Here is a 13,420-nt window from a genome sequence, read left to right as displayed (position 1 = left end):
TATGATTTAGGTAGACACCATTTATTTGTCACATGATCACCATTTACTTATCAAGTAATTTATGTTATAATAAGTCACCATTTTCTTAACACATGATATAGACACCATTTACAAAGTTAACATTTGCTTATCACATAGACACCATTTACAAGGATGATCTTTCATGTATCCATTTTATAGTTTGACCTCTGTCCCAAGAAACTTGTGAGGCGTTCTGACATTGCACTGCATTATTTACATAGGACAATGTTTGATTGACTGCTTGTAAACAATTTAATACAAATTAATTGAGTGACTGCTTGAATGTTTGCTGGATGATATTAAATGACTGATTGTATTTCTATTCAGACAATATTAAATATTTTTATGACCACTTTGATTTCTATTCTGACAATATTTAAACAACTGCTATTTCTATTGGACAATATTAAATATTTTTATGACCACTTTGATTTCTATTCTGACAATATTTAAACAACTGCTATTTCTATTGGACAATATTTTTATGACCACTTTGATTTCTATTCTGACAATATTTAAACAACTGCTATTTCTATTGGACAATATTTTTATGACACTAATGACCAAATTTAATTGTTATTTGAATGACTGCTAACACAGTAATAGATGGTTACAGTGAACATACTTATAATGAATCCATGCTTACAGTGAAATGATTTCCACTCCCTGTAGTTTTAGAATATATAATGAACTCATTGGATATAACGAATCAAAATTGTTCATCCCCAACACTTCGCTATAAGCATGTTTCACTGTGTTTCTATTGGGTTCTTCGTTATTGACCGCCAACAGTGAGTTTATTGCCTTGGTGTTCAGTTCTCGGTTGTCATTTCTTTGTTAGATCTTTATTTGTCATGCAAAGAATACACATTTTAAAATCAAATTATATTCATTCATAACTAACATTGGATATTTTGTCTTGGTGTTCTCTTTCTTGATTGGTTATGCCTAGCTGGACCAATATTATCCTGCCAAAAATATTTTGTATTAAAACTGCGATTGCTTCTGACATTGGATTTATTGCCTTCAGTATTATATCATATTGCCTGGTGATATTACTCTATGTATGACTTAGCCAGTGATTAATTTCCAGTATTGGGTTTGCTGTGTGTAGTTGAGTGACACAATATTTGCTAGTTTTGAGCTGAATCATATTGGTTCCTATTGTATGGTTTTGTTTTTGTTTTTTCCCCTTTGACTTATTTGTCAATGCTTCAAAAGCTCCACACCTTCTTGCCACTAACATATCTGAAGTGGCATTTAATGTTGTTTGAAAATTGGTAGATGGTGAGTGAAAATGTCTTGCTAATTTTTCTGTTTTTCTTCAAAAAATGGTGCGTGGTTATTTTTCTCATTATTTATATCTTCTTTTTTTTTCACACAAAATACAAATATTCATATTTAAAGTATCATAAATTCATTTGATGCAATGTGGATACTGATGTTGAATGAGTGAAGGTTTGATTCCCATCAACAGGGCTTCTCGCGGCCCTGGCCGCTCTTCAATCAAACAACAGTGGGGGGAATGTGTCGTCTCCCTGCCATACGCCAACCAGTGCTGGCAATTCCAGCGGATCAGGTACACTGTAAAAGTGGTGTGTAGCGGGTCACACTGTACACACAAGCATGTTAACTCTGTATATACACACCTGATGTAAGAGCCGAGGGGTAGCTGAAACTTTTCAGCGACACTTTAAGCCAGGATTGACCTGTAACTATACCATAGTCTAGTCTTCTAGTGATGAAATATATATAGCAGTTTTCCAACAACAACAAAAACAGAGAAAATCTTGATGTAAATGTCCACCTTTTAGCTGACATTAAAAGGTTTTGCATTTAATGTGCAGAAATTGTAGCAACTCGAATCTACTGGTGGTTGTGATATGCAGAGTTATCTGTAGGCCTGTTTTACAGTGAGCCCAACACTGTCTTTTTCCTTGTGACTGCTAGCAGTACAGACTTATTTTTCCTGGCTTTTTGTCATGTATATTTTTTTTCTCTACAGCATGCATCTGTTTTATTGTTTACTTTGCATTATCAGACTTTGCCAAATAGTAGTCCTATCCGAAAATGTTAGATTTTAAAAATAGAAAGAGTGAGCAATGCTGTTTGTGTGAAGTACTTTCAAAATGCTTCTATATTTAGCACATTAAGCATTAATTATGTTTGAACTGCAAAGTAAATTTATGCATGATATTCTAGATAATAATGTCGTTCTCAGATTTAAATGGGAAAAAAAGACTTTAATTTGGTATTTTGTCAAAATTCAAAAATTCTAGTAGACCGTAAGTTTCTATGCTTTTCTAAAAGATTCTCTCTCTCTCTCTCTCTCTCTCTCTCTCTCTCTCTCTCTCTCTCTCTCTCTCTCTTTCTGAGATAACTTTGAAATTTCCAAGGAAGGCTTTGAAAAATTCATATTTATATAAGAAAGGTAATAAATATATTTATACAGTGAATCAAATACAAGTGTCTAATTTTTCTGTCATTTTTATGGCATGGTTTGAAATAGCATATTGTTTGAATTAATCTATTCTTTCTGTTTATTTTTTCTTTTCTGAACATCACACATAGTTTTTGCATGTGACTTTTCCTTTTATTTATATTGCACACAATATACTATCAGAGATCTTTATGAGAATGTAGTCTTGTATCTGTATTGTGTCTAATATATTAATGTCAATCTCTATATTTTTATGCATGTTACAGTTTGAAATTTTGTGCATATAGCCACTTTGAAGTGAACGGAAATGAAATGTATCTACATATAGATATATTAGAACGGCCTACTTGTATTTCCATTTCCTTTTATCGTAACTATGGTAACTGATGGCATAGTTTATTGTTTAATGAATTTTGACTTTTTTGTTGATGTTTTTACTAGCCGTTGTCACAAACTTGACAGGAAATGGGTTTATTTGGCCGATTCCTGTTTGCGGAGTGTTGTTGATTTTGATCCTGACAGTTGTTAATGAATTCCCCAGATTGTATAATAAGATCTTTAACTGCATGATAATAGATGATGTTCCTACTGGTACTTGTCCTTGTATAAAGACATTTACTGTAATATATGCAAGCTTGCCTTTGAAAAAAAATTACTTGACCTTCACATGCTTCAGATTTACGCTTTTATTCTTGGACTTCAGCATTATATTTTATATAGGGATCATGTCAAGGACTCAATGTTCTAGAATCTGGAGAGAAAAAATTTGAACTCTTTCCTCATAGACTTCTCCTCTGAAATTTTTTTCATAAATACCTTGAATAAAAATGATGAAAATAATAAAGATAAATTATCATAAATATAAATTATTGTTGTAGATGAATTATTGTTCTATGAATTATAAAGAATTCTTTATTTTTATTGATTCCCATCATGGAGGGCCTTGTCCCTGACTCCGAGGTTGACCTTGAAGGCTGAGGTTGACCTTGAAGATGCTGTTGGGCTGTCTACATGTATATATTACAGGTCCTCATTCTGTTACAGGGGAGCCGACATTACCTCTCCAAAATTTACAGGGACTGGCCGCCCTCACCTCTGCTGCAGGAAACCCAGGTAAGGCATGAAAAAGTTGTGTTTGGTAATGAATTCCTGACCTATCCTTTTTTTCAATCCAAGTCCCAAACTTTTAAGCCGGGGACATGAATCCAATTATCATAATTAAATCAGCGTTTGGTTACAAGTACCCCAAAATGCTGTTGATGCTAGAACATTTGATGACATCCTTTGTTGGGGTAACTGTATTCTGCCATATTGATGATTGTTTTTGATGTTTCTGTCTTAATGATATGAAGTTGTGGATTTAAGCCTGTTAAACCTTGTAAATACGTAACATAATTTGTTTGGTTGTTTTTCAGCAGGTGGTTTAGGTGCCCTGGGAATGCAGAGCATTGCAGCACTAAATCAAATGGCTGGAGTAACCAACTCCACAGCGACTTCAGGTAAATGAAGTAATGACGACAAAACAATCGGGGTAAAATTAGCCCCCATCAGGCACCCAATTATTTCACAGACAGACACTGTCTCGTGCAAACCTACTTAACAAGAAAACAGCAAGAAGCTGAAGGGCAGAATCTCTCTAAAATATGTACCAGTTAAAACATCTTCCATTTATTTTTTCCTGCACTGAAAATTATTTGTAAATGGGACAGAACCAAGTAGCATTTTACAATTTAAAACCCCAAACCATAGTTTTTTACTGGTATAGTCTTGATTAAACTTCATTTTCATTGAAAACTTAACTTTAGCTACATAATGAGCTCTCTTGGCCTCTTGCTGAGAATATTTTCTGCTTTTTTTTTTCTTATTTCTTTTTGACTGTGGAATCATTACATTTTATGGGTAACCCCCTCCCCCCAGATTTCAAACCAGTGAAATATAAAATTTAAGGGCAATTTCAATGTGTTCAGACACCATTTTTATGCAATTACATCCCAATGGATTTGAAATCTATGCAATCTATAAAAACAGGTCCCAACAAATTTGAATGTTTCCACAGTATGCTTTTATTGCTTAACTATGAGTATTTTATCATACTCTGTTAAAATCTTATGCCTTTATTAGCTACCATGGGTATTTTGTATTGCTCTTTCTCTCTCTCTCTCTCTCTCTCTCCTCTCTCTCTCCTAATAAGTAAATAATGTTGTGAGAGCTTTGATGGTCTAAAAGTCTATTTTGAAAGGGATGTAATTCTAGGTGCATTCTTCGAATTTGCCACACTTTTGGCACATCCCTCTTGGAATTTGTAGTTGATCAATATGTAATAGTTACCACATAAGTACTAAAACACCCTGAGTGATGTTTTCATCAGTGTCAATATTAGAGCTGAAATGATCCACCAAAATACCAATACTGTTCAATATAAACACTTGATTCATTGATTCATTCATTGCCCGGATCTTCGGTTTGATACCTTTTTTAAACTTGGGTTTGGTAAAATACATCAGGCTTGACCTGTCCTTTGACCTGTACTTATTATTCATTCATGCACAAGGGACAAAATAGATTCTGATAATGGTCTGACTGTTTGTTGTTAGCCTGGAGTCTGACAAAAACAGTGAACGTAATCAATTTAAATTACAGAGCCAAAAGGCATCTTACCATTCGGCACTTTGGAAACATTTTGCTTTTAAAATTGTAACTGAAATTTCGTAATTAAATTTTTCTTCAAAAGTAATATAGGTTTCTTTTATAAAATGTATCGAATTGAAAATAAATGGATCGTGGTTTGAGTATGCAGCAATACGTATCGTATTGTGCAGGGGGTGTATCGCGTTTCAGGCCCAGTCGATATTATGCCGTGTGGTATTTTCATCAGTGTCGATATTTCCCTGCGTAATATTGATATTACTCTGATTTGGGAGTTTACGTTTTATACTCATTGATGCCATAGTCTGAATTAAAAGCTTTGCCTCAAATCGGGACTTGTCATGTGCTTGTCACTGGCTCTCACACGTGTTTGATTACTTCATGTCTATATTTAAGTGCATGCAGCTTTTGCCCCAAAGGGAGTTCCCCCAGGTGAGCACTATCCTCCATTGCACCAAATTGTTTGGCATTTTCTCAGCATGCATCAATTAGGTTTTCTGGTATAGGGGACTTTTTCATTTGGCTTTTGAAATAAATATTTTGTTTGGCGTGTGTTAAAAATTTGTGCCTGATAATTTTGAGTTTATATTTTTGATATGCCCATGTGCTGTTATGTAACTAGCTATTTAATATGCCAACGTGCCATTACGTAATTAGTTATGCTGTAAAAATGGTCAAAGACTTTGGACAGCAGTCTTTATGTAGTAATTTTGTACAGCACATTGTTCACTGGACATTTTGATGTCCTTTAGAGATTGGGGTGGGGTGGGGGGGGGGGGGGGGGGTCATCTGTAGTCTGTTTAATAATAATAATAATGCCAGGTTCCCTTCCATTTTGGACTTATGCATGTGATGTATTCATTATGTAGTATAACTGTCTCTGTCCTCATTAGAATGTTTTGTTTATAATCAGATTTAATAATAGCAAGTGAATACACCAAATAAATTCACATCATAGTGAGTACTACACCAAATAAATACACTTCATAGTGAGTATACACAGGTGGGAATACTTTCCCTGTAGTGAGATCCTCTCACTAAAACGAGATTATCCCTTTTTAGTGCGAAAGTAAGCATTACCACAAACAGCTATTAGAAAATAATGACAAATCCCGTGCAATGTTAAATAAATGCAACACACACTCAACATGACGCGAATTGTCTCTATAAAATTGACAATTGCATATCAACGTTGCTGCGTAAGAGGAATGAGGCTTAAGTCCAATCCACATCGTTAAGTGTTTTTGTTTTGATTTACATATTTGCAGAAGTATCAGACATTTTAGCACTTTTTCTTTCGTTCACGTTAGACAGGAAGAGATGTACTCCACGGGTGTTTTTCTCCGTTGAACTGGATATATTTACTCTCTCTAAAGAATGATAATCACGTTTTCGCGAGAATATCTCACTGTAGGGGAATTGTTCCCAACCTGATATATACATTCTAACAAATGAATACACACCATATGAATACACGGTATATTAAGTGAATTCATAACATAACAAATGAATACACATCATATGAATACACGGTATATTAAGTGAATTCATAACATAACAAATGAATACATTATAATAGGTTAGTGCTGGCAGAGATAGCTGAAGTTAGAAATATAGGTTTATGTTGTAGTGACTAATGGTGTTAGTATAGCACATTAAGTTTTGTGCTTCTGTATGGGCATGTTTTCAGGGCTGTTAAAATAAATCCATGCTGCACTATATTGCCAGACTTTAGGAGACATATAAGGAAAGAAACACTTGTTTATTATTGTCACCAGGTGCCAGGGCCCATACGACTAATTGACAAACTCACTATCTAAGTTATCTGGCCCTGTAGCATGGAGTGTTACAGACTTTGAAGATGGACAGTTTTTAGGGACCTACAAATATAAGTGATATTTTTTCCCTGCAAAATACTTAATAGTCCATGCTCCATCCTAATAGTCCATGCTCCATCCTTGGTAGGATTTAAAACAAGGTGAAAAGAGTATTCCTCAAAAATTACAGATTTGTGAAAACAGGGTGGTGATTCCAAACAAAGACATCTCCATTTCATTTAGAAAGGTTACTCTTCTACCCTCCCCAAAGTCCAATTTCAGTGGTATGAACGTACTATGAGCTTAATATATTGATATATGCCATCTTGTCCTATATTTTTCTACAAATCATTCCGACGTTCTGACTCAAACTTTGAAATTCACTGTATTGTGCTTGGCCTGCTGTGATGTATATTGTAAATCAACTTATATTCACTACTTTTACTCGAGCATTGCTAATGAAAAATCTCATTTCTGACTCTTTTATTCAGATATTGTCAATGGGAAAAACCTATTTACAACTTCTATCATTAGGGCATTGCCAGTGTCAAAACCTGTTCTTTCATTTGGAGATTGCTAATCATGTGATTTTAACATGTGACTTCCTTTATTTGGGCTTTGCCATGTGAAAATTTATTTGCAGCAAGTAATATTTGTGAGTAATGTTACATTTGCTTAAGGAATGACTGGTTTCACTGACAATTACTTGTGAAAGAAAATATGTTCTGATGAATGTTGTAGGTGTACAATATGTGTTATGTTTTGCTAGGGCTGTTCATGTATACTATTTTGTGTTGCCAGGTTGACAACATTGCTCTATGTTGCTGACACGATTTTTGTGCTCACTGTGTGCTGTTTGTTGCAGGATCTGTCACGGGCACCTCCCCAACTAACTCTTTGAGTGGCCTGGCCAGTCTCCAGACTCTGGGTAACAATAGTTTTACCTCCGTGTCCCCCGGGGTCACGTCTAATGGACTGGGGGGTTCCTCAGCCCCCTCGGGGATGGATGCCCTGAGCCAGGCGTACTCCGGGATCCAGCAATACGCAGGTTTGTCCAGTTTACTCTCTCCCGCCGGAAAAGGTTGGTGGATCTTGTTTTTTCAGGAGTGTGGCCGCTGTATTGTCCTCCTCGTGCTTCGATGACAGTCTTCTGACAGAGGCAGAGTTATCTACCCACAATCTAAATATAAACCATGTCGCACAGACATGGAAAATTAATTTTTTTTTTAAATTCTTTTTTCATTTAGAATTTTGAGCTTTTACCATTTTTGTGAGTGTATGCTATGAGTTCCAAAGTTTGATTCAGTAATTGCACATCCGCTTCTGATTTACCAAATGAATTATATCGGTCACCTTGTACTGCCATGGAATGAAAGAATCCATGAATTGTACTTTTCCTTCTGGCTTTCAAGATTGTGAAGAAAGAGAGATAACTCTGTTCACTGTGTTGGTGTACAGGACCCTGGAGATTTTCTATTGCTTTTACAGACCCACTAACCTGATGTTGCTGCTCAGCCACTGCCTACTGGAGAGTTCTATCAGGGGGAACAACTCCTGTTCAAAATCCAATGTACAGAAATTACTTGTATAGCTCTAGATAAATAAAAGAAAAAAGGGAGTGAACTCAGTGAAGTTTTGGAATGAAATTGAAGAACATTATGGAGGATTTTTCTTTGAAACAGATATATATTTAAGTCGATAGAATCATGTTTTAGATAGGAATCTTATGAATGAAAAAGTAGTTGTTGAATTCTGAGAAGACATTGAACAATAGACCCCAGTAAGCAGTGACCTGATTGGTACATAGAAGAGAAACAGTTTAGTGTGATACATATAGCCCATGTGATGATTGTGATGTTAGGAATTGTATCGAGTGTATTTGTATAGGAATTGTATCGAGTGTATTTGTATCAAGATTATATCGTGTACATACAAGCTTTGTACTAGATCCATTACTCTGTATGTCTGCAGTTTTCATTTATATTTGATGACTTTTTCCATCCATTTTAAGAGATGTTTTGACATTTGGCTGTTAAAAAAGCAACCCAAATGTTTCACTTGAAAAGAAAATACAAAGTCAACTGCAGCCAATGTTTGCCAAATTATTTCTGCCAGGAAAAATTTTGAATCTTGAAAGAGAAGATTATTAAGGATCTATAGTAATACGTTTGGATGGATAAAGTCTGCCTTAGAATCTGTGTCCGAGCACCTGCTATCGTTTGATCAATTTGTGTTGTGCATGTGACCAGAGAACTCTAGATTAACAGGGAACAAGTGGACAGGAGTTCTGTCAAAAATCAAGAAAAACACCAGTACTGGGTTAGGATAGGGAGTGCTGGGTTAGAATGGGAATTCATACAGATAGAGCTTAAAGCCCCAGGGTTAGAAATCAATTCTGTTCTGTTTCTGCATTAGGAAGGATAAAAACTATAAAATAATTTTTTTTATTGGAATGCCCGCCAACATTATGAGGTTAGGTATTGCCTCTTGCATGAATTTCTTTTCTGTTGTTACCATGGCTGTGGAATTCATTTCTAATATCACTGCAATTGCCTCCGTTTTATTGATCAAATAATGAATTTCACTTAAAATAAAACCATGTTCAGTAAACCTGATGTGAAGGTTTTTTTTGTTTGTTTTTTTTAATAAGTTTTGGATATCACAGGGTTCCCATTAATCAGACACCAATTTGTTTATTTATCCAGCAGGGAAGAGTTGCACAAGTTCGTACGGGAGGTGTTATTGTCATTCTGTAAGAGGGACCGGTCATTGGGCTGTATTAGGTTGTTCTTGTATTTACGTGTAAACCTTGTGTGTGGTTTCTTTGTTTGTTTACTTTGCATCAGAAAAATTCTGCTGATAAATAAATAACAATGTTTTAATCTGAATAATAGCATAGAATTTTGAAGTTGTGGCAGGAATGTATTGAAATTGATAAGGAATTGCTAGTAGGGGAAATATTTAACATTTTAAAAATAAAAGTAGGATAGTATTTCATTTATTCGTTGTGGCAAGTACTAATAGCAATTAATTAATTGTGTCAAATTCAGCAGAATTAGTCTACAGGGTCACACATTTTTCTTGTTGTTAACTAGGCACGTTGATCTGACACCCTATTGACCTTTGTTTGACCTTGGTTGTAGTTAGTTACGGGGCTCCTGAGGGACGGAGACCTCGGACAGAGAACTGTCACATGCTTATTTGTTCAATGTCTGTGGGTGATTAGGGAAATTGTTTTAGTAATAATGTCCAAGTATAGTCTTTTGTACTGAATTCTGCAATCTATTCTGAATTTTCTCTGTCGGGGATTTATTTTGGGGACTATAGTTTGAAAAGTTTATCGTTTACAGCATCATTCCCAAATGCATTCAACACACAAGCAGCTCAACAGATACAACAAGCCCAGGCTAACTCACCTGCTGGCAAACAGACAGAAGGTATGACCAAACACACAGACACCTGATCCCTCCTCTGGTGTGTTCCGGGGTCCATGTTTACCGTACTCATCATTTTGAGTTTTTATGAGATTGATCACTGTTTGTTATCAAGCTATCCTTGGTGTATTTTTAGGCCCAGATGGAGCAAACTTATTCATCTACCACCTCCCCCAAGAATTCAGCGACCAGGATCTGATGCAGACTTTCTTGCCATTTGGTTCCGTGATCTCGGCCAAAGTCTTCATAGACAAACAGACAAACCTTAGTAAATGTTTTGGTGAGTGTTAAGCCACAGACTGATGAGCATAGACATCAGAGGAAAGAGATGATATCTGTAATGATATTCATGTAATTGATATGATTTTAAGTGTTGGTAATTGGACATATATACACACACAAACTCGCATTGAGAAGTCTATTTATAGGATTCTCTATAGAATTTATGTGATTGATCACTATTCATAATCTTCCATTTTCAGTAGGTAATGATGAAGTGGTATTTTTATAGACTTTGTTAGCTATGACGTAAGCAGATTTTTAAGCTATGATATTTCTCATCTATTCACATGTTGAGGGAGTGCTGACTTTTTTGTTACCTATGATAAAGCCTTGTCGTTGAGGTAGTGCGGATGCTTGTGATTATGATAATGCCTTGTGGTTGAGTAAGTGCGGACATTTTATTTTTTTTTTGGATAGGTTTTGTGAGCTATGATAATGCCTTGTCGGCGCAGGCAGCCATACAGGCAATGAATGGATTCCAAATTGGAATGAAACGACTTAAAGTTCAGCTGAAGCGACCGAAAAGTGACAGCAAACCTTACTAGCAGGAGGAATGTATGGTAGGTATTGATATAACAGGGCAAGTACGCGTTGATAAAGGACAGACATTTTATGCACGTTGACAGACTAACTAAAAATTTGACCTGATAGAAGACTATGAACAGAGGATTTTATTGCATGTTTTCAAACAAAGGTAAGTACCTATGATATAGGTAAGGTAAAACTGGACTCGGCTTCTGCATTAGTGGAACATGTCACTTGATTATCAAAGAACAGCAGCCATTCTTTAGTGGCCATTCTGTCAGTAGTCACAATGCCACGGCCGCGTTTTGGAGAGAAGTGGAGATGAATTATCTCTACTGCCATGCTGCTAGAGTGGTTGTTGCCATGGTGCCAAGACGAGGAACGGCCAGCAAGAGTGTGGAGTGTTTTGGTGCAGGCCCCACCAGAAGCTGCTCTTTGTGTGTTGTGGTTAACTCTTTGTTGTGACCCTTACCCTTCCCCCCGCCCCCTCCCCCCTCCTGCCTGACCAGTAAATGACCTGCATTACCGGATCACCCTGTTTGTTGTTTTGTCAGTGAGGAAGGTTGTTTTGTGTAATTTTTCTTGACGCCAACTGTTTGTCTGTTATTGATTTGAGGGTGGGATTAGTGAACTCATCAAATTCTTACATTAAGCAGATACTTTTCTGTTGAGAATCGTCTCACAATGAAGTTTGTTTCTCTCCTCCATTGCAATCTGTTAACGATATTTATAGAATAAACGTGAAGGTAATATTTGTTGTTTAATTGCAAATTTCTGCCCTCTGATCACATTGTAATATTAATTTACCTGTTTTTAAATTGGACTATCCTGTTACTAATCTACGGCTTTTTTTTAACAATTTGATCCAAATTTAGAACGGGAAGGCATGGAAGTAAAATTCCCAGGTACGCAGTTAGTCTGAAATATCTGACGTTTTACTGGCTTTTTTATGATTTTGATATTTACTGTACCAGGAAAATGTCAGAACAGTGCCAGTATGTAAAATGGAAGTTTCACCGTCTCCAGCTAGAGGCGGCATTCTTGGGCCGATTTAAACACCTGCAAGCTGAATTCAATGTTAAACTTAAACTAATCAATAAAACGATGCTTTTTGTACTTAATGATATCGATCAAAAGAAAATATCACTCTAAAATTTTATTAGAATTTTCGCTGTCATTCAAGCGAATGAGTCACGTAACTCAAAACAAAGCTCGACAGTTTGTGAAAATGTTTTCAAGAGACTGATTTTGTGATGAAAGAACCCATAAAATCGATATTTATAAGTATAAGAAGCATCGTTATATTGATTAGTTATGAGTTAAACATAGAATTCAGCTCGCAAGTATTTCGAATCGACCCGAAGATGCTGGAAATTTCCAGATAATGTAATGGCGCCAGTTCTGACATTTTTCCTGCCACGGTAAATATCAAAATCATAAAAAAGCCAGGAAAACGTCAGATATTTTGGACTAGTACGCAGTATGTAATGTACTGTAGAGATATATGATTATATTTGCATAACCATATTTTAAACTTTCGATATGAACTTCCTTTGAGAGAAAAAAAGTGTGAAATTAATCATCTGCACTACACCCTCTCTCTTTCTCCCCATTAATTTCGATATAGAATATCTGATTTTGAGTTGATGACAAACAGTTGGTTCTTTATTAGATGTCACCCTTTTTTCCTTGCTTCACTTCCTTTCATTTCCCCATCATTTATCATCATTCACCAAGCCAAGTGAACTGTGTTAAGTCTGTGCTTTCAACCAGCTCCTTCCAGAATTAATATTGACGATTTTACTAAAAGAAATGTGTTGTACAGTTATAGTGAGTGTTTTGTTGTTGTTTTTTATAGAGTCGGTTAAGTACGAACCGTAGTGGTGTGTAGAAACATCATTCAGTACTCTGTAGAAATTATTTGTGAACAGATTCCAGGTCTTTTCTTGTGTGATTTTAAGGGAATGTCACAAGGCTGAACATCATTCTACTGATTCTGTCTGTCTGCCAAAGGAAAATGACAGATTTCTAATTGATACGAATAAAACTAGTGATCCATGAATTGCAGGAAAGAAATTGTAGAATGCATTATACTCAAAAAGGTTATTTTTTCCCCATTCACTGGCTGTGACTTTCTAAGAATTTCATGGGTGGGATGTCATCTCATTGTGTAAGTACTCATACCATAGTCGTTTGGACTTTCTATTGACAGAAACCATGGTAAATTGTTACATTTTGATTGGTTAGATATATTA

The 13,420-nt window shown here is 35.7% G+C and overlaps 1 protein-coding gene across 37 annotated transcripts in view; it reads left to right on the top strand.

Moving 5' to 3' along the window:
• The window catches only part of LOC125675415 (CUGBP Elav-like family member 2), a 58,846-nt gene that overhangs the window by 40,064 nt on the left and 5,362 nt on the right, over positions 1 to 13,420 (top strand). For 5 of the 37 annotated variants that reach the window (XM_048913056.2, XM_048913058.2, XM_048913053.2 and 2 more), the window contains 8 exons: positions 1,499 to 1,600; positions 3,506 to 3,574; positions 3,877 to 3,960; positions 5,504 to 5,539; positions 7,790 to 8,005; positions 10,275 to 10,361; positions 10,495 to 10,638; positions 11,058 to 11,200. In XM_048913056.2, the coding sequence (XP_048769013.1) occupies positions 1,499 to 1,600; positions 3,506 to 3,574; positions 3,877 to 3,960; positions 5,504 to 5,539; positions 7,790 to 8,005; positions 10,275 to 10,361; positions 10,495 to 10,638; positions 11,058 to 11,185 (866 nt within the window). In that variant the 3' untranslated portion in view covers positions 11,186 to 11,200. Of the gene's footprint in view, positions 1 to 1,498; positions 1,601 to 3,505; positions 3,575 to 3,876; positions 3,961 to 5,503; positions 5,540 to 7,789; positions 8,006 to 10,274; positions 10,399 to 10,494; positions 10,639 to 11,057; positions 11,201 to 13,420 lie in introns of those variants that run through there. The other 32 variants (XM_056157612.1, XM_056157606.1, XM_056157604.1 and 29 more) reach the window with 15 other exon arrangements.

This window comes from Ostrea edulis, chromosome 3 (assembly GCF_947568905.1).
Source record: "Ostrea edulis chromosome 3, xbOstEdul1.1, whole genome shotgun sequence".
Taxonomy (NCBI): Eukaryota; Metazoa; Mollusca; class Bivalvia; order Ostreida; family Ostreidae; genus Ostrea; species Ostrea edulis.
The sequence above is the reverse complement of the archived record's forward strand: the minus strand, read 5'-3'. Positions and strand labels throughout refer to the sequence as shown.